Source organism: Bradysia coprophila, unplaced genomic scaffold (assembly GCF_014529535.1).
Source record: "Bradysia coprophila strain Holo2 unplaced genomic scaffold, BU_Bcop_v1 contig_232, whole genome shotgun sequence".
In the NCBI taxonomy this organism is placed as follows: Eukaryota; Metazoa; Arthropoda; class Insecta; order Diptera; family Sciaridae; genus Bradysia; species Bradysia coprophila.
The window spans coordinates 11,198,763-11,223,958 of NW_023503493.1; the positions used below are offsets into that span (position 1 = coordinate 11,198,763).

The following is a 25,196-nucleotide window of genomic DNA, read 5'->3' on the forward strand; positions in this document are numbered from 1 at the left end:
CACCACCCACATGACAGTCCTTTGTTGAAAAACCGAACGCTATTCATACCATTCTATTCACAATGAAGTTAGCTGATTGCCTATATTATTCTACTGACATTATGTCACCAAAATAATTTTTTTTGTTGAAAATTTTGAATGTTGTTGTGATGATGCTCAGAATAATATTTATGTTTTTCGGAGATTCAGTGTTAATCATATGAAATAAATATGTGCATTATTGGTAGCATCGGATTAATTATATACTGAAATAGCGAAGTAAAGATCGATCTTACTTTTAATGAGAAACTCTTTCAACCTGTGTTTCTGCAGCGATAAATTGTTTGAAAATGTAGAACTACGATGTTGAAATTTGTTCAAACGTTTTTCTTTTAATAATGAGAGCAAATAGAATCGTGCTATTGAATCAGACGAAACATAGAATTTCGAAAATCTGTGGAGTCTAGTAGTTCACGTTCAATGCAACTTTAACTTGTTATAAAAACCAGATGTCATTCGAATCGTCATTTACAGTTTTTCAAGCAAATGTGAACTGGGGAATTTATAAATCTGTTTACAATTGCGAATTAAAAATATCTAGAAATCATTGTTGAGCCGATATTTTTTATTATTGTTTTTTTTTACTAGTAAAGTCTGGTCAATTCATAGTATCTGTAATGATTGACCCAAAAGATTAAAGTAAGAGAGATGAGGACAACAAATAGAGTGGCACTTTCTGTAGCTTTTTTTGCAAGGGTTAGGCTGGAATCTCGAGGTAGACTTCAGAAACAACATACACTTTTTGTTAAAAAATTCGATTTTATTCCATTTCAAAAGTTTGTATCCGATTATGGAATTTAAATAATCTGTTTACAATCACGAGTTAAAAATATCTGAATATTTCCCAATTTTTTTTGTCTTTCGTTTGTGAATTATTGCGAGTTCCTGGATGTGATTATGACCCATCGGCAAAACATTGATCTTACCTGACAAATACCGGTTAATGTCATAGCAAAACGATGTAATAGCCTCGTACACACATAACTCCTTCATTTTTAGCGTCATTTCCAAATCGTGGTCTGGACAACCCATAGTATCTGTTGCGATTGACTCAACGTTTGTGATCAGTTTCTTTTTTAGTGATGTCTCGAAGCAGATATGCGGAATTGCACAGTTTAAGCGACGAAACACTTTGGTGCAATTCTCAATGAAACTGGTCTCTATCATTGGCAAGACATTTTTACAATTCTGGCAGTGAATGGGCTTTATCAGTTTTCGGTAAATCGAACCAGAAATTCGAGATAAGGATCCGATCTCGAAGTAACTTTCGAGCTCATTTTCGGGCTGAGGATCGAACACTATCAGATCGTCAAAGTTCGCCATGTGTGATGCAACTTTGCTTTCAACCAAAGTTATGTTATCGTTATGTCGCGGCTCAAAAACAATCATTTCCTCCATGTCATTGTCGCAATTTTCATGATCAGATGAATAATTCTCGATTGGGTCAAACGCAATAATTTCGTCGACATTGCTTGCAACAGCTGACGGTTCTTTGTTGCAGCTGACAACGAAGTCATGAATATGTTGCAGTATCGAAACGGATTGGTCTTGCTCACAATTCGAATGTAATGAATTCGTACCGGTGATGTTGTTAATAACCATGGTTGCGTAGTTTGTGCGATATTCTCGCGGTGTAGGTTTGTTCGCCTGATTACATGTCTTCACACATCCGAAAAAATTTTCAAGTCCGTCCTGGCTCGTATCTCTGCAAAGATTTTATTTCCTTTAGCTTGCCTCGGATTTATGCACAATAGATCGGCGATTTAATTGTAATTTAGGGTAAAAAAAACTCAAATCAACCGTCAATAAAATACCAAATTACGATAAGATCAAATACAAAAATACCTTATTGAAACTTGAGGAACATCCAATTGTAAGCAGGATGTTGAAAATTCCACATAGCCTCTGAGAGTGGATTCGAGTTTCTTCAAAACCGATGATCTGTTATTGACTTTTCCATCCGTCTTGTCAATAAAATACATTTTTGGCAAGACTGTTAGTGCATGATTCCAGAATGAAAAATGTATGGAATTCATTTTCACAGCACTTTTCAACGTATCACTCTCTATCTCTTGCTTTTCGGAACCATTCATGCTGTCGAATATGTCATTCATAAGAAACAACAGCTGTGCTGTACCAGCAAAATCCTGTGGCAACTTATTTTCTTCAATAAAATCGAGCATAACGGAGCCGCACGCGTTGCTGAAAATTTGCGTTGCTAACGACACTTTCATTTTTAATTTCACTGGTGCTAAGTGCTCGTCAGTCAATTTCACTAGTTTCCGCATGCTGGTTTGGGTCTCCGAATCCTTTCGATACATTTTATAAATATGATCCCACGAAGCAATCTGTTTAGAGCCGACAGATTCTGTATCGTTCTTGCACCAGCGCTGTTCTACATAATGAACCAGATCCTTAGTCTCGAGGTTGTTTCTCATTGTTTTTATCAAGTGAGACGGATCGTAGCAGTGAATTATTCGACGACCGTTTACCGTATACACCAATAACCGCCCATCATTTCTTGGTGGACGGTTAGGATTGGACAACAAATTAACTGCGTTCGCGTTCGTGCCGACTTGATCGCACACAGACAGTAATGGGTTCAGACCTTTATAATTAAAAGAAGGACTTTAGTTGTCTTATCACTTTCACACGACAATGCTCTTACCTATGTTAATCGTGGCCCCGATCATGAGTTTAATTAGTTCAACTAATTCAAACGCAAACAGACCGTTTGTGTAGAAGTAACCCACCGACTGTTTAAATTGTATTTTGATGCCTCTGACCATGAAAGTCAGAGCGTGTGTTGCAAATTTAGGTATTCTTGAATTGGTCAGTTGAACAAAACCCTCGATGATGTCTTGAGTAGAGCAGTAGTCTAAGTGCTCCTGTAAAGACACTTCATCCCACATTATCGTACAGTACTTGTCTGCTTCTGGCCATTCATCTACCACATTTTTCACAGCTTTGAGCACTTTGAAATCGACTCCGGTTGTGAATATCATATTTGCACTGTGCCGTCCCAAAGTTTTTTTAGTTGGTAAGACGAACCCGGATCCCAAAAATCTGTAGAGTTTCGGTCCTTGTTTATATATGGCGAGGCACATGCTTTTTTGTTTTGCAGTATATCGCCTGCCGTGCTTCGGTCTACCCCGGTTGGTTATTTGCATTTTGATGAATTCCAACTGCATTTCGTTCAAGGCGGTGCTTAAGTAGCCGATGACTTTCTTATCGTTGACTTTGTTTTCCTTGAGCTTGAACTGCAAGGACGACACTCTCTTCTTCAATTCTTTGATCTGACGAAGCAGTCTGCTCTCCTGTAATAAAAATCCTACCATGTACATCAGCTCCCAATAAAAAAAGCGAAACACAGAACTCATGTTATTAAGACAACGAACAGAATGCACCCATTGTAGATCTTTGAGCTTTACTTATTTTGAATTTTGTAGAATTCATGCAATTAATTTAGACGCACAACGCAAACATAAAGAACAAAAACATGTATTTAAAAAAGACAGCACAAGACATGACGACACAGTTGATGCTGCAGCAGCCAACAAATAGACAAACCGTGATTCTCCACTGCTGATAGGACCTTTCGCCATAGTCCCGCCATAGCTCATTGGTACTCGACACTTCACGGTCGTTCATGGAATCCACATTAATCCATTCATCTTCACATTCCTCCTTGTCGATCTTTGACTAAAATGTGTGTTAAAAATGAGAACGTTTTCAAAACGGTGTTAAAGAAATGTTTACGTTTGGTAAAGATATCGAATCAGTTATTTGGCGATGTCGTTGTTGATGATGTTTCACTGGTGGCATTGGACTGGATGATTTTAGTGAATCGGAATTCGCAGTGTTCTTAAATTAAAAGTTTTTTAAAAGTTAGACACGAAGCATTTAACTCCAATTTGTTTACTTACTCCATCGGTCAAACGCTTGGCTGGTTGTTTTGGTTTAGATGGTTTTAATGTTTCGGCCGAGTTCTTAAATTAAAAGTTTTTAAAAAGTTAGACACGAAACTTTTCACTGCAATTTGTTTACTAACAACTGTTCTTTTGGGCAAAGGTGTTGCTGGTTGATTCGATGATTCGGCGTTTGCACAATGCTTAAAATTGAAAGATTTAAAAAAAAATTAAATTTGGCTCAAATCAATTTACTGATGTTTGTCAACTTACAACAGTTTCATCTGGTAACGGTAAAAAACGACTCGGTACTGAGTTGGGCACAAGCACGCTTTTATCCTTCCCATTCGGTGCAAAATCGCTTTCATCGAAATGTTTTTTACAGACTTTATGATAAGAACGGGCCAGTTTATTTTCATTCAACAAATCCTTTAAATTATCACTTTTTATGGCTGTAATCCATTTCTCTGCCATAGATTTGTTGGATGGAAAGCTATGTAAACCATTCTTTGAAACAGTTTTACATCCACGTACACAGCACTGAAACACCATATTTTGAGTATATTTTTGTGAATTAAAAAGTTAAATCATGCAAGTAGGCAAACTATTATAAAACACGGTTGCCATTCAAAATTATGTATTTTCAAAACAAAACGAGCGCAGATAAATGACAGTTCGAAAAACGCAGCTTACTTCATACTGCTTAGAAATTTAAAACTAAATGAACGAAACCACAACAATGGACTGTATCCCCCGTGCATCACACCGTCTTGGTCTTGTTTTGGTTTTCTCAATTTGATCCCTGATAACTCTGACCGCAACAACGATCAAATTCGCACAGTAGTTACACAATGTTACAAACCTTTGTCCGACGATTACATTCCGCGCGATGCTTACGAACTCGATCCGACTCGAGTGTGATAAAAAATCTGCTCGACAATTCAGCCACATTCGATGATTTGAAAAACGATTCGCCGGAAAATGACTGGTCAACACTACCTTATCCAGAAGGCTCAGTCATTGCTGGGAACGAGAAGTACATCAAATCCGAACGGCCGAAACAGGACCCGCGAGATGTGTCAATCATATTATTTCCGGGACAAGGTGCACATCATGTTGGAATGTGCAAAAATTTGATGAAATTTCCGGGTGCGAGGGACATTTTTGCGTTGGCCAATGATGTGTTGAAGTGAGATTTACGATTACATTTGACCAAACCCCATTGAGCTATACGCTTCGCATTTCAGATACGATTTACTAAAACTCTGCCTAGAAGGACCCAAAGATAAATTGGACAGGACGGAGTATTGTCAACCGGCTATAGTAGTCAGTTCACTGGCCGCACTAGAACGTCTCAAAGAAGAACGCCCCAATGCTATAGACAATTGTGTTGCCACAGCTGGATTTAGTTTAGGCGAAATAACCGCCCTAATATTCGCCGGTGCCATACCATTCGATAAAGGTCTGCGACTCGTACAAGTTCGAGCCGAGGCTATGCAATTAGCAGCCGAACAAGTGGCCAGTGGAATGGCAACGGTCCTATTCGGTCCCGATACAGACCTAAAGGGTGCCTGCGCAAAAGCCGTGGACTGGTGTGTTAGTAAGGGAATCGAAAATCCGGAATGTCGCGTGGCCAACTACTTGTATCCGCATTGCAAAGTGATAGCGGGTAATATCGAAGCTTTGCAATATCTGGAAGTGAATGCAAAACACTTAAAACTGCGACGTATCAAACGGATTCCGGTTAGTGGAGCATTTCACACCGAATTGATGGCACCAGCAGTGGAACCGTTTACGAAAGCCTTGAAAAAGATCTACATTTCCGAACCAGTTATTAATGTGCACTCGTGTGTGGACGGACTGAAATACAAAAACGTTGGTCACATACTGAAACAGCTGCCGACACAGGTAAGACTGATACGACGATGTGATGAGGCTGAGTGGATGTAAAAAATTCGAATTTTTTGTTGTTGCAGATTGTAAGGCCAGTTAAATGGGAGCAAATGTTGCACGTACTTTACCAGCGAAATGTCGACGATCGGTTTCCTCGCACATTCGAATGTGGTCCCGGTCGCGGTCTGACAACCATATTGAAGCAAGTGAACGCCAAAGCTTGGGACAGCGCTTTCAACATAGACACATAGTGGTGCATTTGAAATTTGTCTTAGATTTATTTCATTAATTTTTACCGTTAAATTACATTGACTCTTACAAAAGAAAATCTTTTAATCTAGTCCGACCGATGTGTACACGGTTGGATCTGTAAGTCATAGGCGTTTCTCGTAAATTAGTACTTAAAACATTAACACAGTCGGTGCCGCTTAACGCTTCGAAGCGCATGAAACAGATGGCATATTCTGTTTAACACTATTCCGGCTACACTACGCAGGCAGCAAATCGAAATCTTCGCTGACGTGAACCATTGGCACATGTGTTTCTTCGATCACCGGTTGAGCTTTGTATTCGCATAATGTCAGCTCCTTCATCTTCCATTCCCAGTCCATTTTTTGCACGGCATTCAAACTTTCCGCTTCGTTGTGATGTCGTAGAACCATTGCCTCCTGGAAAAAGGAAAGAGAAGAAGGGGGGAAATTAGTTGCATTTTCAAGTTAAAAAAAACGTTAGGATGTGTTGAGCTGTAAGGGCGGACAAGTTTCTTTAATTATTCAATGGAAGTGGAATAGGAAAATGGTGTGAATTCTCCTCACATCATTCTTGACGTTAGCCAGATTTCGGAAAAATGGATTTTGTTGTAGGAGGGTTCCTCCGGCATTATTGAGTCGTATCAGTGAAAACTACTTGTCTCCAAAAGAAATTGAATTGGCTAGATGGCTGTCTCAATTCATTTGATTTTCGAATCCATAGGTTCTACGAGTCTTGAGTATAACACTAACTTAACACTTTTGGATGGTGGCATAGTTAGCAAGTGATAACTAGTACATTATTAGAGATCCCGATAGCGAGACCTAGTGCAGAAAATCCTAATTGATGTCGAAGTGACAAATGTTAAACAAGTAAAATTTTCGAATTGTCTGGCTTTTCAATAAAAATACAAATTTCAATCGTCAATTGAGATCAATGCCTTCCACCAAACACAAAAAAAAATCTGTTCGGCTTTGAATGGACCACGGGATTTGATTGTACTACATTGGTGAAACAACAAATCAAAAGTATTGTTTTGTCAATCTTGCGAGGACGCGCATTTGACTCACCTTAATCTTTTCCCATTTATCGTCCACGTCCTGCAACCAACTAATGAATAAACGTCCATTGTATCTCGACCGGGCGTTCCGATCTTTTTCTTCTTGTTCGGGTGTAATCATATTGTATACTTCTTCGTCCCGAAGTATGGTACACGCTGAGAAGGGCAATGACTGATTGGCCAGCGCCCGTGCTGCCCGTGAATGAACTCTCAATATTTCTTGTTCGACAGCCAGCACCAATTTCTCCTTCTCCACCACATGCTGCATTTTCAGTTTGTGTCGCTCTTTTTCTTGCATCGTGTACAGATCCTTCATCTGTACGGCAACGGTGGCTGGTGTGTTTGTTGTCACATCGTTTGGCGTCTTACCGTCCAAAACGTACGTTCGTCGATTCATCAGATAGTCCTGGAATCCTTGCGGTGCTTTTGGCTGAACGGGAAACAAATTTCGATGTCGTCGTTCTATTTGCTGACGAATCAAGTGGAACGATTGGTAACAATTAGTGATTGGTTGATCGTGTGGATGGATTTCGTTTGATGGCACGTTGTCATTGTTATCCGTACTGGATGTAGATGATGATGGAGCGCTGACTGATTGTTTGTTCTCTTCTTTGCTGGCACGAATTTTTCGCTTTCTCGGATGTAAATCGACTGTGTTCTGCGTAGATTCTTTAGTCGATGATGTTGAAGACGGACTCGGAACGTTAGTGTTGTTGTCGGTGTCGGAAGTCGAAGGTGCATTGGCAGGGCTGGGATTATTATTTGGTGTTGATGTTGAAGCTTGTTTCGGTGTGGCCTCGTTCGTCGATGGATCACAAGTACTAGCTGGTGCAGGTGATGGAGAACTGCTTTGTAACTGCGGAGATGAATTATTTGAACCTCTATCGACAGATTGTCCACCGCGGTGTGAACTACGTAACACTCGTTGCTGACGTTGTTCCTCGTTGGACATTTTCTTTTCATCTACACTCTTTGCAGAATCCGAAGGACTTGTACAACGAGACGAAACGCTTTCTTTATCAGCCGAATCATTACTATTCGACGATGAAGCTACAACATATGGCAACGCGGCGTGATTTCTGGTTGAAGCGTTTTTCCCATTCCTAGAACCAGTTTCTTGATCACCACTCATACCTTGCTGCGGTATTACAATTTTTAGTGGAGGAACTTTTGGACCCGAACTACCAAAATTGTCGCCGTTCTTATCATCCGCTTCAGCATCACTGTCCGTTGTTTTATTGTTCGGAGGCTTTGGACTAGGACAAGGACTCTTTCTTTCCAACGCAGTCGAGACTTTATTCAAACAAACACTCTTTGCCGGTCCACCAGAAGCTTTCGCACCCTTTTCTTGTCGTTGAGGTGTGTTTCTACTGCTCACAGATCCTTTACCCGCATCTTTGACAGTCTGCTCCGAATCCTTTCGCTTCTTTCTCTTCGTTTCATCGTCTGCACTGTTTCCATCTTCATTCGTTTCCACATCGGAGTAAGTGCGCTTCAATTGGTTAACGGTCTGATCGTCACTCTTTTCATCCGATGACTTGTCCGAACCCTTACCAGCATCCGATTTGTCATCGCCAGAGGAGCTTGATGAATCTTTCGGTGTCGATTTGAATTCGTACACATCGTCCTCGTCTTTCGTCACGTTTGAAGCGGTTGTATTCGGTGTGGAATTGGTGGAAGCGGTGATGCCGGCCAGACTGGATGAATCATCTGCGTCATCTTGAACCTTTTTTGCATCTGACGGCTTTTTGTTCTGTTGACTTGAGCGACCACCACCAGCGGTGTCTGAAAATAAAAAAAGACATTTTAATTAATGCGGGGCGTTGGTATACGTGTAAGGTGTGTTCAGGTATTAGTTAACGACAATGTCATAAAGTAAGTATTTTATGGTCTCCGTATACGAACGTTGAAGACATTTTACGTTCGATTGTAAAAATAAAGTTTCCAATTTTTCATAGCTATGATTGAAACGTGTCATTTTACGTCTGCTGGACGCACTCTACCAATTTTTATCAAATTTTTTATAGCTCCGATACACGGGTGTACTGTCGCACGTTTTAAAACATTTTTTCTCCTCATTTTTTTGTATTATTTAAAGTGTGGACATTCGTCTTGTTACAGATTTGGAATGTGTGTCAGTGTTACGGGAAACGTGCTCGTAAGCCGCGTGATCGCCATACGAGTCTTTTTTTCTTTGTAAATTTAGGAACGAAATCACTGTACTACTAGAGGTGTGATTCATTGAATTTCAATGGGTTGAGAATTTCATTATTTATACAAATGGAAATCTGGTACACCTAATACACTACTTGAGCTTCATAGACCCGAGATGAGGCACGATTTGGGATTTGAGTCAATCAAGCAATCAGTATTATTTGTCACATTTCAGATGGACAATTGTTACTCCGAAAGTGAGTCGCAATCATCATTATCTTATCAAGTATTAAGTATTAAGTTCGAGTAACATGTGAAACCCATGCGAGCCTAATTAAAAAAAAAAAGTGAAAGCAAACTATTCCATTGAATTTCCATAAGACGCAATTCAAAACTAATGGCGGATTAGCGATATTAACATTCAACATCCATTTGATTAACAAATTAGAGGATCTAGAGTAACATCGTTGCCATATAGACTTGTCATATCGTTTTTGTATACAAAGCGTTGTATCATCGAAAAGCCAATAGCGAACTGAGAAATGTATCAGTTCTTGATGATAATTTATCCGTTTATCAATTAGTTTAACGGCTCACTTGACGATAAAAGACCATAACAGTAGCCACTTGTAGAACTTTGTTATTGTTTGTTTTATTTTCTTTGAATTCAAAACTCGATCGGAATTTTTCATAGGTTCAGGAAGAGATAAAGCTGTTATTAAGTTTATCTTTCGTCGAGAATGTATAGCATTACAGACTGCAGAGCTCCCACTGCCATACTTTTAGCAAAAATTCTCCTATTTTCGGGAATCAATTCTTTGTGTTTTTAAGTGAGATTTATTCGAAAAGTGATGATATTATGCACCCTGCACGGTAAACTCTAATATGTTATGGTAGAATTGGAAATCTGCATTGAGATCTTGCGTAACAGGGCATATCATTGAGAATTGACATTTATTTGCTGAATTTCCATTTACTGTATAAGATTCTCGGTAATTTTTCGGCAAATTTAGGTAAATTTCGGCAATTTTTCTACTGACCATACACACAACGACGTACGCGAAAATATTCGTAACGACAACACCAAATGCCAAATTTTTTTTAAATGGCAAAATCAGATGATCTGTCAGTTTCGCATCGGCAAAATTTAAATTTTTCAATTTTGTCAACGTGTCTTTCCAGTGACTTTCCAATAAACCAATTCAGCACAACAAGAAAGTGATGCCAACATTTATCGACGTATTGTAAATTTTGTGTTGTAACGTAGAGTTTACGTCGAAACATTACGAAATATCGCATCGCAATGCTGGAAAACATCGCATACATCTTTGTGTAAAAGCACAGTCAGAAGAAAATTCCCAATAATACGCCCCCGCGTTCTCCCTGAGGGGTTACTAAGTTATTTTTTAACAAAAATTCTCGAAAACTTTGAAATAAACTTCAACCTGTTCGTATGGACCCAAAGGCACAAAGGCAAAAAAAATCAAATTTAAGCAACTGAATGGGAGACATTGATTCAATGACGTCGAGAATGAATTGTTGAAGTTTCGACTGTCGATGGATCAATGGTTTAAGTAAATCGAGTTGTTGCAAATCGGTGCCAGGAAAATTGATTGTGACAGTTAAAAACATTTTTGGAGTGAGGGAGCTCTGCCACTGTCTATGGACAACCATATTTTTTCCTGCTCACCGAAATAAAATAAACAAAAATGATTCATTTCCAACATTATGAAGAATTGTAGATGCATCGCAATTGCATTCGATTCATTGAGCCAAAAATATTTTTCATTCATAAATTTTCATTAAATTTTGTGGTGAAATTTGTATTTTTTTTAATCTCATAACTTCATAACACAGACACACATTTTTTTTTATCATCATTTCGGACGCCACAACATTTCAATTTTCATTTTCATCACAGAGAAAATAAATAAATGTTGGGAGTTATCCGGATGGATATTTACGTTAGAATATACGAACGGAAACGACTGCTTGGTGATAGAAACGACCATAGCAAAATGTGTATAATGATTCGACATAGTTTTGGTGTGATAATTTGTTACAAAACGGACGGATCGAGAAAACTGTTACAAACACTTTAAGAGAAAAACAAAATTGTAAATGATCAGCGCGGCAACAAAAGTTCATTTATTTTATTTATTTCATAAATATCCAGGTGACGAAAAAATATTTCTGGAAAAATGTGGAAAATTTATGACAATTTTGTAAAATGTTTTCCCAAACATCTTCTCTGCAAAATTCACAATTTTTAGACAGTGGGAGTTACTGAAAATCAAATTTATGAAACTTTCAAATTGTGTTTTGGGTCGATTTTCCATTGCAGCTTGCCGGAACGAGCTTTTCTGAATTTTCAGATATTTTCCCATTTTCCCAACTACTTTTGAATATCCCACGGCTGTAAGCACGATATTTTGGGGTACTGCTGCTCCAACAAATCATCTAAAGATCATGAAAACTGCTTTGTTGTGCTTGTTGAAAATGCAGGTCAAAATGCGTTATTTCGAGAAGTTACAGCTTTCAAGTACATCAAGTACAGATACGAGTAGTTTTCATGAGCTTCAAATGGTTTATTGGAACAGTATTCATCCCCAAAGTTCACAGTTCACTAAAAAAATCGTTCCAACGTTGAATCATAGTCGGAAATAAAACCTAAAAAGCCATAAAAATTCGTGTCTGCAGGACGGGTGGATTGAGCGCTGATTTTCAAAATGGCAAAAATTGATTCACCCTAATATGAGTAATTCAGGAAATAAAGGGCCTTTTGCCACTTTTCCTTTCCAGCTCCATCTTTAATCCCTTTAGAAACGACAGGTGTATTGCAACATAATCATTGAATCTGCTACTTAATTTGTTTAAAGTGTCTCGTAGTGTTTCTTACAGAATCTAAATCTAACCACAGCCACAGCTTATCAACCGTCTATGAAGATTAAGTAAATAAAATTCCCAAAATTGGCGGAGAAAAATTTGCTTGAATCGTTGTGTCGTACGGAATTCCGAGCAGAAAACGTTTTTTTAAGCAGTCTAAAGTAAATAATATTCAAAGATTACGTTATGTACGAACGCTCCTATGTATATGACATTTTATTTTGGCATAAATTTACTTTCTCATTTTCCTATAAATTCGCATACAAAGCAAAGAATTTACGACTGTGAGTGATTTCAAAAACAGACATTTAGGTTTTTTTTAGTATCTTAATTAAATTATTATTGCTTGCTTTATGCACTCACTCATATCGTATATATACGAATGATATAATGTACGTTACGCTTACATGTGCGAAATGTATGCACACTATTGTACACGCGTATCGCACAAAAACAGACACTCTGGAATTTGGTTATAATATGGTTAAGACTTGACTAAATGCTTATTGAGGTCAAATTTGAAGTGTTTGGGTGTTGTGTCGTCGAAACATTAAAAAAAATGGGTTACAGCGGTAATGAAGTGTGGTGACTTATATTTTCGGTCAACTGAAATATTTCGTTTAAGAGATAAGATTGAAATTTGTAGAATTTAACTCGTGTATAACTTAGTGCCTACATACGGAGGGAGGTAGAATACTCACAGTTTTGGTATACAGACATTGGTCTATTTTGCGAAAAGCGGATAACAGTCAACAACCTTGAACTCCACCTCAAGGTTTTTGACCGCACATTTTCAAGCACATCATCAATGATGACAAAGACACTGAGATAAGATAAGTCATCATTCCACAATGGATAAGGATAGCATCGCTACGCAAAAAATTGTTTCCTTATCAATTCCCCACAAGACTGCAAATTTTCCAAAAGTAGAGAAAATGTGGGTGGTTCTTGAAAAAAAAGACGAACTGAACAACCGTTGAGCTTTACCCTTCATCCCACGTCTTACCCGTGGAAGTAGGAGTGTTCCTGACGCGTGTAAATCGGACATGTTTGAATTAAGTTCGACGGCAAGATCTTACAATGTCTGAGGAACAATGTCCAAAGAACGTCGGAAAAACGCAAAAAGCTCGTGCTTTTTCAGCACTGAAAGTTAGGGACAAGGAACCAAACCTGTCCTGAACCTGATATTATCGACTTACCTGTCAAATCAGGCTTCAGGTTAACTCAAGTTTCGATACAAATATCTCAGGTTCAGGTGAACCCTTTCAGGTATTTTCAAGATAGATTCAGGTAACCCATACACTGATTCCGGGCTACCAGTCCAGTGTTTCGTTGAAACAAAATGGTCGATAAGTATTTCACTGTCCGTTGCCGTCACGTTCTTCCTGTTATCAATTTTTTTGCTCGTTTCCGGTCTACTTCATTAACAAATATTTAAATTAAACGTGACCTTACAAAGGGCAAAGGGAATACTCAAAGTTCCCCGAAAATTTGATCGAAAATATTAATTGATTGAATTAGCCAACTTCCAACAATAAAATGTAGCACTGAAACGTGTCAGTTTCTATTTTTAATCGCGATAAATACGCAGAACAATGTGCAACCATATTTATTCAGTTGTAGAGCCGTTTGAAAATGAGTACCATGTAGTACATACATTATAGTTGGTGTTAAGTAGTATAAAGAGATACAAATTAACAGCAATATTCAAGGTGAACAATATAAGATAAAAGAATTTTGTTATAACAAGTTGCCCAAGTTGCCTCCATTATTTTCTGTGATGTGTATATGAGCATTGAGCACACTTGGTGACTTGGTATTTACGCGAATCGGAAACAAATTATATAGCAGTCGTCAATATACGAAAGAAAAAAAATTTGTTCTGTTGAAAAACTCGTGCAGAGCACTATGCCATTGAATGATTAGACTATAAATACGCGCAGTTGCACTTAAAGATTGTTTTCCGAATTAAAATATTTTGATTCACTGTGTGTTCATTCGTCTGTCGGCTGATAATTGGTGCTATTTAATATACAATTCTAAGAAAATATCACGATTCTGAAATTGCTGTAAGCAATAATACGCTCGGGACAGTTAAAGTTTAATGATACAAAATTAAGGACAAGAAAAAAATCAAATTCACTCTGCTGAACCGATTTGTAGGAGAAACATGCAAGGAGAAACGCTGCAATTTTGATGATAGAATTAGGTCAGCAGTAAATTTAATCGATTTATAGGCAAAGTTCGGACCATTGACTGGATCATTGCTCATAACCGAATTTATATTTCAGTAAATACTCGGTTTTAGTAAAGAAATTTACCAATAACATGCCCTGCTACCATCGCCACCACCTGAATATTTGGAAACCTATTCTAAGATTTGAAGACCTGTCACAATCTAAGTCAGAGTCATAAGCTAGTTCCAACCATTTTGCGGTTTTCAAATAACAGGATAAGACAGAATACTGTCGTCCAAATCTATGTTGATCATAGCCGATAAACCTGCATTCAGTGATTGAACAGAATTGAGAAGAGTCCAAGTTGTTTTAAGGGTCTGACTCCATCGAATGCGTTTCAGCTATCAGCTGCGGTCGAGTTTAATAATCTGAATAGACCGAAAATATGATGAAGAAATTGAGTTAGATATCCATGTAGGTCATGGATTGCTACATATGATATCAACTGTCAATATCGCCGATATCCGACTCAGTTTCCTTCTCATATTTTCGCTCGTCACGTTTATTTAATTTGACAGCTGCTGATAGCTAAAATGGATTCAATGGAATCAAATGACAAATGGTTTGGAAATTTCGTCAGAACTAAGTCATTGATCACACGCTATTTCACCTCTGAAGGCATGATTTCATGCTATGGCACTCGGATCATATCTTAGCACTCGGGTCAAGCTATAACACTCGGGCCATAGTTTTCAAAATGAACCTGTGCTAGGTCTGGTCTGGAATAGTACATTACCATATTGGCTTGGCGATTTTTGAAAAGTGTGACGTGTTTGCAGCACGAGCCGAAGGTGAGGAATGCAACCACACAAGTCAAGATAAAAATCTCAATGCCGTTTCGCAATATATTTTACTCGTATAGGCCCCCGGAAACGAGTGCTTACGCTAGTGTTCGTGAAGTTGAAGTTTCTGGAGGTGCAGCGAGTAGAACAATTAAGATGACGACATTAAATTCCATGAACGTCGAGTCGGTGCTAGTTAAGACGACATTAAAATCAGACAATTACTTCCGCCATCATACACAGTTTCTTTGAAAGATCAAGTGTAGCAACAAAACATATCTTAAAACCATTAATTAGCGTTCGAACAATGATAAGTAAATCAAACTACTGACACATTTATCCATAAACAATCATAAATCGTATGAGTCACAAAAACTCCAACAAATTGTAGCCTCCAAAATGGAATGCCATTCAATTCAAATCGCAATTGGTATACGTTCTGGGGGCTGTCGCTGCTTTCCGTCTAAGAATTCTTACAATGTCAGGCCCAATAAAATCTAAAATAATAAATCTCGTTCAATGTTTTAATTATGCCACACGGTGTATCGTTACATTCGTTTCGACGGTACACATAAGATGTGGTGGAAACCTATCTGATACGTGTTCGTATTTATATATTCTGTAGGTTGGTATATATCTATCTATATTGAGTGTCGACACATTTCTTAATCGAATGTTATTTAAAAATATTTGTCATGTCTACTGTCATTCATGCGAGTTATACACATATATTTTGGTCGAAGTTATAGTTTAACTATTAAAAATTGCCAATCGCATTTTATATATTTTCGTCAACTTCCACCGACAACTCCGACTCATATATCCGTTCCGTTTCAACCAATTAATGCAGAATTTTAAGTATATTTGTATCCATCTGAAACACATGAACAAACAAACAAACAAAACGAACGTCACTTACACAACCAAACATCCATCAAACCGTATAATACTCCGAATACTTATATTCAACAAAATGTTAATGGATAAACCTTCCACATCCATACACAACATAGAAATATGTGTACAAACATCTCACCAAGTAAAATATAATTCACATCACTACAGTCAAACACAATCTTTTCCTCGAGTTACAAACAATTATGTGTTTCAATTCACAAATATAATTCTTATAAACGCGAAACACAGAGGAGCACCGACACGGAGAGAGAGAGGTCATTTACTGGGCTTTTTCGGCCATAGTTATACAAGATATTATTACAATTTTTCATTTATATTTTATGCCATTTGTACAGTAGGGTGGTTCAAAAAGCACTTTGTTCGACTTTTTTTTGGGTAACCATAGGAATTCTCAAAGGCTATGACCAGAAACTAAGATTGACACAAAAAAAAGTTAAAAATCGACCGCTTTTTGGGCTAGCGCGTCCATAGCTAAAGCATTCAAAATGACGTTGCACTATTAACGAATAGCGAAACTTTTAGTTTTTGCTTCGAAGTGCCAGAAAATTTTTCGAGTGTAAAAATAAATACATTACGACCCTCCAGCGGTAGCCGATATGGTAAGTGTGGTAGTTTCTGAAAGGTCTTGACTTGCAGCATCCGATGTTGATGTAATGCATGCGAAACGGACCCAAGGTGTAGTCACAGTTCAAAAATTTTGACTATTGACAAACAAGTGTTGAAAATCAAATTTTTTTTAAAAAAATTTTTGCCGGAAAAAATCGTACAATGGCTTAAGAGCGCTCACCCCTTGGCAATTTTCTAGCCTACATTTGTGCGCAAAAATATTCGTTTTTTGATGATTTCTCCGAACCAAAATCTTTTTTTGAAAAAGTAAAACCATTGAAACATGCAAAAATGTGTCACTTTTAAGGGAAAAATTTCAATTTCAATTTCAATTTGGTTTATTAATTCAGAACAAAAAGGATCACTCCTTATACAAATGTTCAGAGATAATTCAAAATCAGCAGCTTATATAAAAAATACAAAAAAATAAATTAAACAAAGCAAACTAATAAACTAATAAAATTGGTTTGTGGATGATAAGTAATTTACACATTTTGCAAAGTTTTCTCCAAGTGGGATAACTTATCATCCACAAACCAATTTTTCCCTTAAAAGTGACACATTTTTGCATGTTTCAATGGTTTTACTTTTTCAAAAAAAGATTTTGGTTCAGAGAAATCATCAAAAAACGAATATTTTTGCGCGCAAATGTAGGTTAGAAAATTGCCGAGGGGTGAGCGCTCTTAAGTTGGTATCTATGGACATCCTCTATCGATTCTAGTACCAACACTTACCCTTGGTAAGAGTACCAAAGCATCTCCAAGCAAGCAGTAGAAGAGATTTTCCAGTTCAGTGCTTTGCTTCGACCCATTAAATTTTCGGTGAAGTTTTTTTTTTGGGGCACTGTCACTCGAGGGTCTGTTGTCAACAAGTGTGTTTTTGATTTTTATTGCATACTTTGGACTTTGGACGTGAATGAATTACGACCATGTAAGAATTAAAAAAAAAATCAATTAAATGTCAATTTAACTCCGATTTGGCACCTTTTTCACATTTTGATTTTGCGCTAACCCAAAAAGCGATCGATTTTTCATATTTTTTTTTGTGTAAATCTAAGTTTCCTACAATGACCTACGAATGTGACACTATTCACGCTATTCACATATATTTTATGTCGAAGTGTAATGGGGTTGCCATGACCTTTCCGAATTTCTATGGTTACCCAAGAAAGTCGGTCCAAAAAAATTTTCATACAAATTTAAACCACCCTATCTGTACAGTATATGGACATACAATGTGTGTATAGCTGAATAAAACTACGCACGCACCAGCCACAGTATGAAATTTAATCTGAGTTTCATTATCAATTATACTGGTGAATATTGATAATGTTTTTCTTTCGTTTTTTTTAAAATGTTATTGCTCAGGCCCCGGCTCGTGCACATTTATGTACATAAATATAACGTGTTGATTGAGACATACACCGGGGTTAAGTAGACGGAGCGAGAAACAGTATTAATTTCTTGGTTTTTATAATTAATCACTACACTCATTTAGCATTACGAATGGTTGATGTATCCCCGTTTGAAAGACATTTTTGTTTAAATTAGAATTGGTGTTATTTATGAGCAGTAACATGAAGTGGTCATAGTAATAAAAATAATGAAACAAAGAGCGAACTGTTTCGGTTTGGATTTGCTTTTTCATTCATTTGGTGAACCTTAAGTCTTGCGATTACTTGCTTGGATATAGCAGCTACTTACTAAACATGAGAAATGAATTTTAATTGCTTTTTAGGCGACTAGTCATCGTTAAAGCGTCCAATTCTTATCGGTTCTCGATATATATGTAGTGATAAGTAACAAGCAATTCAATAGCGATGATTATTACATAGAGATATTTGTATGGGAAGAAACTAATTGAGTTTTTTTTTAAATTTATTTGTATCCTCAAGTCCATAAATCTAATGATTGTCGAGAAATTGGTGCGCATTATAGATAAGCGTACCATTCATCCGAAGAGAAATTATAAATTTTTGGAATCATTGGTACAAAATCTTGGTTGTAAAAGACATTCGGTTTTTAGAGGCGACTGGAGTTGTGACAACGGTGTGAACATTGAACATTGTACAAAATACCCGGACGTGGATACGATAACCTTTGAAAACAAAGTGTTACCAAAAATGAGAATGTTTGATAACAAATGTAGAAAGATCGCTAATATACCAATCAACAAGATTACAAAAAATCACGAACAAGACAAGTTAAAAAATCGGCTTTATGGTCAATCTCTCTGTTTTACCTTGTTATTGAACAATTTTTAATTTCGCCGGAATTTTTGGAAAAGATCCGGTTTAGACACATTCGAGTCTTTCATCCGAGTCTTTACCTGTTCAGATCGTCAGACTTAAAGTTATTTTTTGTGACAAGTAATTTAACAAAACTATAACAAGATTTTCATTTCATTAAATCTCGTTCCCACCGGTGCACCGGAGTTGTTGCAATTTGCAGTTGGCGATAAAAAATTTCCAAAAATAGGCCAAGGCTACTGGTGACATTTTTAATCCTGTACAAAGACTAAATTAATAGCAGATCAAAAAATATCCGATGAGGCTTTTGCACTTTTTTGACTAGCTTCATTGTCACTATCATGATCCCAAGGACTAAAATGCAAATCATTATTCTCACTGGTACGGAGTTGTGACTGGACCGAGGCCAGGACCTGCTATATCACTAATCATTCAATACAAATGCTAGCAAGAAGCGTACTACACATTCTGCAACAGGATACAGTAAAATTTGGTATGTATGCCCTGTGTGCAACGCAAATCTATGTTTACCATTCACACTCTGAGCGGAGCTTTACAGTTTCTTCATCTTTTGAATTTCATGTGTCACAGACAGTAGCCCCCGATATACTTTGAACGGATCTCACAAACGTAAAAAAATGAGTCTGACCAGAACGTTTCAAATAATAAGTTTGCCTTTCATTGCAGTATACATTCTGCCACTGTAACTTAGTCAATGTTTCGAAACAAGCAATGAAAATTCAGAAAGTAGCTTCGCTGAAATATTCGTCGCAAAAATGAAGCGGAGGACGAACGATCAAATAACTATTTCACTGACTTCGAACGGGTCAAATACGATTTCTTTGTCTACGAATTCCATTTGTCATGTGATTGTTTCGAGTCAGACGATGTTTGACAAAGATAAGAGAAATTGATGAAAATTAGCACAATTTTTATAGCATCTACAGACCGTGAGAACTTGTTCGGTCAAAGTGAAAAGAAAAAGCAAAACAATTTTCGGTAAAAAAATTAATTTGTTCCGCTTTGCAATATCGATGTTATCAAAACAAAAACTGTAATTACATCGGACCACATCGTATTACAAAATGTATCGAAAATAATCCGCAATTGAGTTAAATGGCGAAAAAATATTTACGTTTTGGTGGATAATGATCATCTGATGATTTACCTTTATTCTGTTGACCTGATGGTGTGCGGCGTTGCATAGCAAAATATTTTATTCTATTTACTCGGCTGGTCGATTTACCGTTTCTGGTTATTTTATTTTCTATTTATATCCAAAATTGTTCTAATTACTTTTTCGTTTGACTAATGTTCATTCTTTTCGTATTGATTGTCTTGCCACTGTACGGGATCCAGAAATAAAATCAAAATAAAATAACAAAAACTGTCGCAAACACAATTCCAATCACTTAATCTCAGTCGAATAGCGCAATCGAAAAATGGTTCATCGTTTCAAATTTCCATTTCAAAATTTGGCCTACAAATTCTGTATACAACAAAACGAAATTGAACTGGACGGACTAGCTCACACACCGGAGTATTGATGACACAAGTAGAAGACGTCGTCGTCGGTCGTCGCCGACAATATCTGGTGTTTTTATCGAATTATTGTTACAATGGAACAAAAAAACAGTGTAACTATATCACTTTTAAACACACAATAGTGTACTACCGGAGTGTGTTCCATACACCTCTCGTACAGAGAGCAAAGGAAGAACAACAACAACAATTGTCTGATTTATCTCTGGTTATTATTATTCTTGTGAGGGCCGTATCCAATATTACAAACTTTGAGAGTTTTTTTTTGTTCTTCGTCGTGTTATTTCTTCGTTTAAATTAACATAAAATATCTTGTATGCAAATTTTTTTCATTATTCACGTATGGAAGGAAAAAGAGATAGAGCACATACAGTGGCAGAGATATGTGTGAGCTCTTTACTTGTGTGTATATATCGTTCGTATAGATAAAATAAAAAATTTTATGTGAAAAATTCGTTTTTTTTTGTACGAGTAAAGAGTATAGAATTTAACAAACACTGAACACAACAAGTTCACATTTCATTTCAGAAAACAGTTTTTATTTTGAAATTTCAATCAATCTCGTTTCCATTATTCTAAATCGTTTCGTAATTGTGGTTAACACTTTCAAAAAAAAAATTCGAAAAGAGTCAACTAGGACAGTTATCCAACGCAAAAAAAAACTTTTTAATTTTTATGGAAAAGTCTTTTTCTCTCGTTCCATGGTTCTGTTTTTTTATTTTCACCTTTACCACTTTATGTCTATATTACAATAAAACACCGCATATACTTAACAAACACCGCATCAATCATACACATTTAAAGAAAATTATTTAAAAAAAAAAACTTTTTTTTATATCTCGAGTCAATGACTATTAATTGACATTATACGAGGGGCACACACGAATCAATTCACATGTATTTTAATTACAAGTGGAATTATATGTATATATTTCAGTCGATCGAAAGGAAGAACAAACACAAAAAAAAACGAGAACTGTAACAGCGAACGAAGAAAAAAAAAACTGAAACTGAAAATTGGCTGAACAAATAATATATTTCGTTTTAGGTGTAAACAACGAAAACGGTAAACTGTCGCTGGTTGTTAATTCATTTTTTTTCTTCGCCTTTTTACTAAATACACCGAATAAAATCAATAAACAATCACTGAATCATCGGCTATATGGGTTTGGTCCGGGCTGACGGATAAGCACCAGAATGTTCAAAAAATGCAACACATTTCTGTTCCCTTTACTTTTCTTTTCTTGAAGTACAACATTCAGAAATATACGAAAAAAATTATAATAAGTCAACGTTACAGACAAGTGATCTGTACCGCTGTCGAGTGTTTAAAATGACTGTGAAAAGAGATCGCCGATGCGGTGGTGAATTTTTCTTCTTTTTCCACTCTGTGTGTGACTGTGTGTGTGCTTATGCTAACGGAAAGGCTAATATTGTGACAGGTGGGGCAGACGTATTTGTATACCATATCCAGAAAAGAAAGAGTCAAAGTGGACCCGAATGGAATGAGCTAGAACGAGACGACGGGTTGACTCAACGTGCGATAATGTTGGTACATTTTTACAGTGTGAAACCGATTTGTTTATGTGACCCGACCATTTGTCATATTGGTGGGTGTGTGTGTGTAAGGTAACGTCAAAGTTTTTATATGTGTAGTCGGGTGGCTTGTATTCGGGCAAGTTGAACAAACTATACCCTGAACAGCGTTAATTGTAATTGAAGGCGATACGGTCAAAATGGTCTTATCAATTTTACGTTTCGCATGTTTCTGTCCCGTCAATGTTTTACGTGTTAAATGTGATATTGAATGCAGTCAAGCTAAATCGTTAATTATGAACACGTTCCTTGCCACCTGCGCTATCTAAACTTACATACCTTATCCTACTTAGTGCACATTAGCATTTTGATTCTGAACGGTTGTCTTTGCACGCTATATGCTGCCGTTATAAAGTCAGATTGAAGTTGACGGTTTAGAATTCAGTTTGGAACATTTGTCGAGCATTAAAATCGCCAACAAAATTGTTTAGAGTTCGAAAATCGTTACTTAAGAAGTAAAAGAGTTTCTTCTATCGGCTTAGAGAGATTAGAATTTGTCAGTTGCCAGTATGTGAAAGCAGAAACGCAGACCAAAGTTTCCTTGTTTTCTACCCCCGACCCTTACTCCTTCTTTCAGAAAAAAGTCGTCAGGGCGTCTTCTATCCAGGGATGGTAAGTCCTCATCGTGGAGTTCACAGTACCCGAAGGTGCAAAAACTGAGGCCAATGTAAAGAGGACAATCACTACGGATATGTACACCGCAGTGCCTATATTCGCGAAAATATTTTCATGAATTTTCTCAAATTTTCACGATTTTCTCAAATTTTCGTGAATTTTCGCAAAAAGTTTTTTGTGAAAATTTTAGAAAATCGCGAAAATTTGAGAAAATTTGTGAAGATATTTTCGCGAATATAGGCACTGGTACACCGGTTCTGTCAGCTTCGACGTCACTTTTGTTCGAAAGCTCCACTGCTAGCTCTCGACCGAAAAACGTGCATCCGATCGAACGGAACACGAACACAACCAAAAACATTTTGACCGATATTGCTAGGAACACCCTACTATACTCACTGGTTATAGGTCAAAAAATGGGAAAAAAAATCTTCTGCCAGCGCATTAAGTGTAGTAGATTGTATCGTTGTCCCTCTTGCCTGTTTTACAATGTGCGACTAGTGTTCAACGAGCACTGTTCATTGAACATTCGCAATGAAGTTATTGAACCAAAAGAATCGAACAGTCTCTTGTCATCTCTCATCATATTTACCAACACTTGAACGCAGAAAATATCCGATCCACACACAGACCCATCTACATACACAAATACATCCAAACACACACACATATGCCCTCACGAGCGCCATAGTAATTAAAGCAGAAACTTTGTAACCAAAATTGTATACGATTTGAAAACTGCGCAAAATCCACCACAAATCGCCCTTTTTTTTGCAACGATTTCATTTACATCTCTTCATAATTAAATGTCGATGTTGTACACCGCAACGTGCAATGTTATGAAATAATTCCAATGAATTAGCGAGCGTCGAAAGTTGATTCTAGCGTGAACAAAGAAATGCAAACACTTCATCACCGCTTGTATTCTCGTATCAAAACATGCACAAAGTGTCGATGGATCTGAACTGATTCATTGACATTGATACAACAGATACCCAAACATATGGCTTGATAAAACCAAAACAATTGAATGATGCAACTGTTACGATACGATAAACAAAGATGGTATCGAATTCGGTTCATTCCCGCTGTTGGATTTCTTGTACACGAATCAAGAGTTAAATATTGGGGAAAACTGATCCGCAAAACGTGCAAACAAAAGAAAACGAAATTTCGACTCACCTTTCGCCGAAATTAAATAATTGTAGACTGTGGGTGCAGATGCAACGTCACAAGGCGTTTTGCCTTTCTTATTCTTCAAGTACGGATCAGCACCGCGCTCCACCAGCAATTTGACCAATTTCAATTGACCCATAACCGCTGCATCATGTAATGGGGTATCGTCGTCCAGTCCTTTTGCATTCACATTCGCACCAGCCTTCACCAGCATCATGGCAACGTTAGTGTGGCCATGATTGCAAGCTTCATGCAATGGGGTCCAGCCTGAAATGAATCAAAATAACAAAATGAGTCAGTCGGGAGCTTTTAACTGTTCGTTTATGTCGGTAGCATTTTACTGACTACACTTACCGGCAAAGTCTGCAACATTCGGACTCATGCCTTGATCCAGTAATTTCTTGACACCTTCATGATCGCCCTTAATAGCTGCCACATGTAATGCGGTCTCTCCGCGCTCATTGCGATCCCGCGATCGAGCAGGTAGATAACTTTGACCACCTGGGCTGAGTTCTACAACAACAACATCAACAATAGGTTATTTTCGTTCCGCTTTTTCGCAATTAAGACCAGAATTCTCACCTTGATTGGACGATGTCATTTGCATGAGCAATGCCATTTGTTGTCGTTCGGACATTGGTGTGTTTTGGGCAGCTGATCGACCTGAGCTACTTGATCCACTAGAAAAGCCTCTAGGCCTCGGATGAGACGGCATTGCCTTTACATTCTGTTTGAACGACATAAAATGAAATGCATTCAATGCAATCGACGTTACGACACTGAGCAAACAAGCAATTTGTTGAAATTCGGCAGAAACTTATGTTCTAACCCAATAAAAAGTGCAGAATAACACAAATACGATTTCGCTCGCTTATTTTTCCATACAAGAGTGACATTTCAACCGAAGTAAACAAAATGTCAAACGTTTCTATTATGTTCAATTTCGGACGCTTCGTGGTGTTATTTCCATTTACGTCGAATCCATGACTTAAACTTACCGATCGGTTTAATGTTAATTGAGTGGAATTGTTAATATTTTATTAATTAATAATAGTTTAATAACAGAAGACTTCCACTGCGATTTTTACACACCACGAGAAATTCTGATTACTAATTTCATCCACATGTAGATGGCGTTGCTCCCAATTTTTTTTAAAGACTTTAGTGCCTGGGACTTTAATGAAAACACGCTCAAAATAATTTAAATTTAAAAAACAATGAAGTAGATCACGGTAATTTAAAAACGGACTTCTATATACGGGAAACCAATTAATATTAAATACTGGTTAT

General features: G+C 37.2%; 4 protein-coding genes and 1 long non-coding RNA gene across 7 annotated transcripts; 1 reads left to right on the top strand and 4 right to left on the bottom strand.

Moving 5' to 3' along the window:
- On the top strand, positions 1 to 6,163 carry LOC119076601 (probable malonyl-CoA-acyl carrier protein transacylase, mitochondrial). Its single transcript, XM_037183456.1, has 4 exons — positions 1 to 17; positions 4,725 to 5,136; positions 5,195 to 5,855; positions 5,924 to 6,163. The coding sequence occupies exons 2-4, from the start codon at positions 4,799 to 4,801 to the stop codon at positions 6,089 to 6,091; spliced, it is 1,167 nt and encodes a 388-aa protein (XP_037039351.1). The 5' UTR covers positions 1 to 17; positions 4,725 to 4,798; the 3' UTR covers positions 6,092 to 6,163.
- Positions 805 to 2,443, bottom strand: LOC119076598. Its single transcript, XM_037183453.1, has 2 exons — positions 1,885 to 2,443; positions 805 to 1,744 (listed from the first exon to the last, which is right to left on the bottom strand). Exons 1-2 carry the CDS (start codon positions 2,358 to 2,360, stop codon positions 856 to 858), a joined length of 1,365 nt encoding a protein of 454 aa, XP_037039348.1. The 5' UTR covers positions 2,361 to 2,443; the 3' UTR covers positions 805 to 855.
- Positions 2,460 to 3,877, bottom strand: LOC119076602. The gene is made up of 3 exons (XM_037183457.1): positions 3,799 to 3,877; positions 3,610 to 3,741; positions 2,460 to 3,356 (listed from the first exon to the last, which is right to left on the bottom strand). Exons 1-3 carry the CDS (start codon positions 3,862 to 3,864, stop codon positions 2,688 to 2,690), a joined length of 867 nt encoding a protein of 288 aa, XP_037039352.1. The 5' UTR covers positions 3,865 to 3,877; the 3' UTR covers positions 2,460 to 2,687.
- On the bottom strand, positions 3,972 to 4,733 carry LOC119076604. The gene is made up of 3 exons (XR_005087661.1): positions 4,221 to 4,733; positions 4,091 to 4,150; positions 3,972 to 4,028 (listed from the first exon to the last, which is right to left on the bottom strand). It is a non-coding gene; the product is annotated as an uncharacterized LOC119076604 (long non-coding RNA).
- On the bottom strand, positions 6,095 to 25,041 carry LOC119076597 (ankyrin repeat domain-containing protein 11). Of its 3 annotated transcripts, XM_037183452.1 has the most exons (6): positions 24,905 to 25,041; positions 24,489 to 24,633; positions 24,261 to 24,422; positions 23,913 to 24,173; positions 7,160 to 8,934; positions 6,095 to 6,508 (listed from the first exon to the last, which is right to left on the bottom strand). In XM_037183452.1, exons 2-6 carry the CDS (start codon positions 24,619 to 24,621, stop codon positions 6,329 to 6,331), a joined length of 2,511 nt encoding a protein of 836 aa, XP_037039347.1. In that variant the 5' UTR covers positions 24,622 to 24,633; positions 24,905 to 25,041; the 3' UTR covers positions 6,095 to 6,328. The 3 variants fall into 3 exon arrangements, with proteins under 3 accessions (XP_037039347.1, XP_037039346.1, XP_037039345.1); XM_037183451.1 differs by lacking the exon at positions 24,905 to 25,041 and having other exon boundaries at positions 24,261 to 24,419; positions 24,489 to 24,793; XM_037183450.1 differs by lacking the exon at positions 24,905 to 25,041 and having other exon boundaries at positions 24,489 to 24,793.
- Between the last annotated feature and the right edge of the window lie 155 nt (positions 25,042 to 25,196).